Here is a 5244-nt window from a genome sequence, read left to right as displayed (position 1 = left end):
AATAAACAACCATATAACCCAAGCATTTTCAAAAGGTGGACCTTTCTTCATCAGTCGTTGTTTATTATTGTCTTTAATTGATTTTAAAAACTATACATTTTCCTAACATCATAGCTGTATGTTATACACTGATGAAGACATGCCTTATAAATATTGTATTTTATTAATCAATTCTGTATCACTGGTAAGGCAATATTAAAATGTCCAGACTGTTGCAGTCACATGAGCAGACCTATACTTATCCAATGTAATAACATAGTAATATTTGTCACTTGGCAGATACTGCTCATACACCTATCACCATTACATATTTTCTGTCACTTCTGAAGTTGTGCTAGTTTTCTTCTTTACAGTTACTACTTTAGTTACATTTGCCAGCACTGGATTGTTTTTTTTTTGTTGCTTCATTACCTCCGGTACTTCATGGTAGCTAGACATGGAGTAGCCCTTTTGTTCCTAATAGAATCATGCCTTATTCTATCTTACAGATGAAACTCAACACTACAGATACTTTTAGAATCACAGAATATGATAACTTTTTCTCGGAAGATCCCTTAATGTAATTCTCCCACAAGGAGGTCAATTTTAGACATAATTTCAAAATCACAACACTTCAACTTATCTACATCTATCCTGTGTAGTTACAGGATGGTTAAGGGTTAGAGAATCAGGACATCTAACCTACGTAGTCACAGGATGGTTAGGGGTTACAGAATCAGGACATCTAACCTGTGTAGTCACAGCATGGTTAGGGGTTACAGAATCAGGACATCTAACCTGTGTACTTACAGGATGATTAGGGGTTGGAGAATCATGACATCTAACCTGTGTAGTTACAGGATGGTTAGGGGTTGGATATCCAGTTTGTTACCATAGTTCATAAACAACCCTCTTTCACTTCACATTGTAGCTCACTGGTTGAGGAGAACAAGAAAACAATCAACAACAAACTCTCACAAAATAATGGTAACTGTACTAACACATATAACACTTAGATGCTGCAATTTATGTGACATCAATTGTCAGCTCACAGATTTGTTACGACTAACCTATAAATGCATTGAAATTATTATATGCACATTAAACATTTGGTGGTATATTTCTAAAAACCTCAGAAACAAATCTTCAATATTAAATAGTTTTCTCATAATGCATGTTTTTGCCAATAATGTTTGTTGATCATTGGTGTAGAATTATATTCACCTCAAAATTATTACAAATGTTTGATGTACATTTAAGTAAAATTTGAGCTATGTCTACTAAAACTACAAGTTATATTGTTGTGTTGATATTATTGAACAAAATTTATTACACAAAAATCTTAGTTCTGTAATATACGTTTGTAACATGCTAGAAAAACAATCTAACAAATTTAAATGTTACTTTCAGAACACTATATGATGTTGTTTGATAAAGTATTATATATTATATATCACTATATGATAAAGTATTAGCAAGAGAATAATTTTTTAAAATTATGTAATTATTATTTTTGTACACCTAAAATGAGCATTTCTCAGGATCTGCTTTTAGAATTATTACAAATGTGATGAGAATAGCACACAAGAAGGCAGTAGATACATAGAAATACCCAACAAATAAGAATTGGTAAAGTACACATTCTTTTTTTTCATGATGATACTGACATAAATCTTCAAGATGTAAGGTCATTTTCCAAAATGCGTGTATTCATAGAAGAAGAATCTGATAATCATATACAATGTAAAATAAACTATAAGCAAATTAAGTAGTATTCAGGTAACAATGCCAGTTAATGCACAGTGTTTCTCAAACTTTTCGATACCAGGGACATCCTCTCTAAGCTGTTGCAGAACACTTTTAAACATACAAGTACAATGAAAATTTACATACAAATGTTAAGTAATTGATGTATTTTAGTGCAGAGTTTCTCAACCAGCACTTGTCCCTTTCAACCACCTTTTTAAATAATTGATGTATTTTAGTGCAGTGTTTCTCAACCAGCACTTGTCCCTTTCAACCACCTTGCAGATTTGACAAAGACAAATAAAAACTGAAAGAAAATTTCTTATTTGTCTTTGTCAAATCTGCAAGGTGGTTGAAAGGGACAAGTGCTGGTTGAGAAACACTGCACTAAAATACATCAATTACTTAAAATTTCTTTTCACTTCCTGCACATAAGACAAAATATTGGTATAAAACAATAATAAAAGACAACCACAAAATGATAAAAGTGACAGTGTGCTTTTACACACACACATATATATATATTAATGTGCATTTCTAATGCATGAATATTATAATAAAAACTGTCAAATCAATGAAAAATTCTTAAATTACGATAACTTCAATAGGTAAAATACAAAACTTTGCACACAACACATTACAAAGCAATGACACAGTTCTTGGGTAGAACACAACTCTTCACACAAAGCAACAACAACAGTCCTAGGGCCAAGGCAGTGTTTGAATATATACATGGATAATGCAAGTTTATAGCCATAAAGGTGTTGCTGTGGAAACTCTAGAGGCTTCAAGTGAATATTTAACATCTTCTACTGATGCAAGTTTCCAAAGGAACGTTCGATTCATTCTAAAAATTCATGTTGTACATAATTTGGAATATCTTATTGTACACCTAAAAATTTGAAAACAGGAAAATCTACAAGAACACGATAATTAAAATTGATCATGTAGCAGATTCAACAGTGATTAGAAGAAAAAAATTAAGACTGTTAATGCAACATTAAATAGTCATTGTACATTTACAAAACATTTAATAGATCTAACATATGAAATGTAGAGATGATAAATTTGACATTAATAGAGAAATCAACAAAAGGAAGTTGCTATTTTCACTAAAATTAATTGTATGACACAAAAAGTGGAAGAAGGAAAAACTTTACATTTAATCTTTAGCTCCTATACTTCAATATCACCTCTTAATCCGTGTGACAAACAATAGCCACTACCCAATCTAAACAGTTTCATCTACATATCTTTATATCACGTTTTAATCAGTGTGACAAATGAAACAGTCACTACCCAATCTAAACAGTTTTATCTATACATCTTTACACACACTATAGAAAAAAATGGGGAGTGGGAGTGAATACATGACCTGACAGTTTTTAAAATTAAAGGAAAAAAAAGCACCATGTTGCACCTCCAGGATAAGCACCATGATAATTTAACAAAAATTATTACAACTTACATCAAAAATACCCTGGATGTTCCATTATGCCATAATACTGTCCATTGTAAATGACTCCAATCTCTCTGACCACTTCTCCTCGAATGGTGGCCTTGATGGTCCAGTTGTGTACTTCAGCACTCTCTTTTTCTCGCTCGAGTTTCTGAACCTCCACTATCTTCGAATTTAAATGGTTTAGGATCACACCAATATCTTTGATGTCAAGATGCTTATTTTGATCTAAGGAAAGCTGATCCGTTAAAAGGAGGTAATGTTCAGATAACTGTTCGTCTTCATTGGTCGCATTTTCAGTGTCCGATTCATACTCATCGCATGCACGGTTCTTTACCTCCTGAGGTTCGTCTTGAAAATGTACGTGTCCTTTAGCTCCTCCTTTCTTATGTGTGATTACTTCACTAGAACCAGCTTCAGTCCCCTCTGGCTTTTCCTGAATGGGTGAGGTAGCAATAGATTTATTTAATATAATATGAGCACTCCTTTCATGAAAGGCAGAGCAATGGAAATCACACAATGAATGATCATGATCGGGAATATTACCATTTTCTCCTTCCTGCTTTTTTGGTAGCATACGCACAGCAGACTTCAATCCCAAACTTTCTAGAGTAAACCTGGCATGAGTCTTACCTGAAGAAGGAAGGTCTTTTAAACTGGCAGTGGCTTGATCGTTAGTCTGAACCTCTTGCGACATGACCTCCACACTCCATACTGGTTCTCTTCTGCGATATTGGGGATCTTTTCTCTCTGCTGTACTCTGGAAGTCCCGCTGATCCCAGTGAAGCACTACAGTGACCTGACCTTTATTGTCCATAATCTTCCAAGATGGTTGTTGGTCCACCAATTCAAGGATGTTTATGGCTTCACACACTATCTGAGGGATGGCCCTGATAGCTAGACATGATAAGAGAGATAGAGACAGCCCTTCAATAAACTATTACTTGCATTTTAATTTGTACAGAGTAATTTATTTTCTGTTGTAAAACACAGCAGTAATGTACTTCATAGATATCATTAGGCACCACAGCCTTTGATATTTACGCCTTAAGAATTTCACAACTGTTACTCCACAGATAATATTCATGCATAAATCAAACCTGCATATTATTTGTTTGTTGTTAAGCACAAAACTGTGCTATGAGCTACCTACATTAAGCCCAACTGCATGGATTGAAAACCATAAATTTTAGCATTTTAAACCCTCAAATTTACCACTCAGTAAATAGTTGGGCTGTAAACTTTATTATATCTATCTATCTATATTAAAAATTATTTACAGAATAAAAAAAAAATCATATGTATGAGTACATACCCCTAAAGACATATACTCAATAAAAGATTGACAAGTCCTCACACACACACACACACCTGAAGACACAATCAATAAAAGATGAACTCCCTCTCTCTTTCACACACACACACACACCCCTGAAGACACAATGAATAAAAGATGAACTCCATCTCTCTCTCACACACACACACACACCCCTGAAGACACAATCAATAAAAGATGAACTCCCTCTCTCACACACACACACTATTACTAATACTACATACATTTATACACACACACACACACATATACATAAACATCAAAAGCTTAAAAGACATCTGGTAAACTTGTTTAGGTTTGTTGACTGCTTGAGTAAATAATGAAGAAAACTTTATTGTTAGGTTTGTTGACTGCTTGAGTAAATAATGAAGAAATAGTAACAAATATACAATGTTTTGACAAAATATTGTCATCAGTTGAAACGTACATTTGTTATTACAATAAACTTGTAATATGTTTCCTTCATTATTCAATCAAGTTGTCTTTAAACTTTATTGTCTCAAAGTGGGTTCATATTTTTTGGTGTATAAGACGCACTTTTTTACCCCAAAATTTGATGTAAAAATCTGCTTGCGTCCTATACACCGAAGGTATGAATAATATATATGTATATATACACAAGCCATGTGTAAATATATTTATATAGGCATGAATAGTTTAGTTCAATTGAATGGGTTATTTATAACAATAGTAATCTTTTTCCTTTAAAAACATAACTATTTAT

General features: G+C 33.1%; 1 protein-coding gene across 1 annotated transcript in view; it reads right to left on the bottom strand.

The window, feature by feature from the left end:
* Positions 1 to 388: 388 nt before the first annotated feature.
* LOC111083232 overlaps positions 389 to 5244 on the bottom strand; it is a gene marked incomplete at its 5' end in the record, with an annotated part of 8007 nt that continues 3151 nt past the window's right edge. Inside the window, 2 exons of the mRNA XM_022379590.1 lie at positions 389 to 914; positions 3194 to 4081. Of these exons, the coding sequence (XP_022235298.1) occupies positions 3195 to 4081 (887 nt within the window). The remainder of the gene's footprint in view (positions 915 to 3193; positions 4082 to 5244) is intronic.

The sequence above is a fragment of the Limulus polyphemus genome, unplaced genomic scaffold (genome assembly GCF_000517525.1).
Source record: "Limulus polyphemus unplaced genomic scaffold, Limulus_polyphemus-2.1.2 Scaffold8677, whole genome shotgun sequence".
Classification (NCBI taxonomy): Eukaryota; Metazoa; Arthropoda; class Merostomata; order Xiphosura; family Limulidae; genus Limulus; species Limulus polyphemus.
Note: the sequence above shows the minus strand (reverse complement) of the source record. Positions and strands in the feature narration are given on the sequence as shown.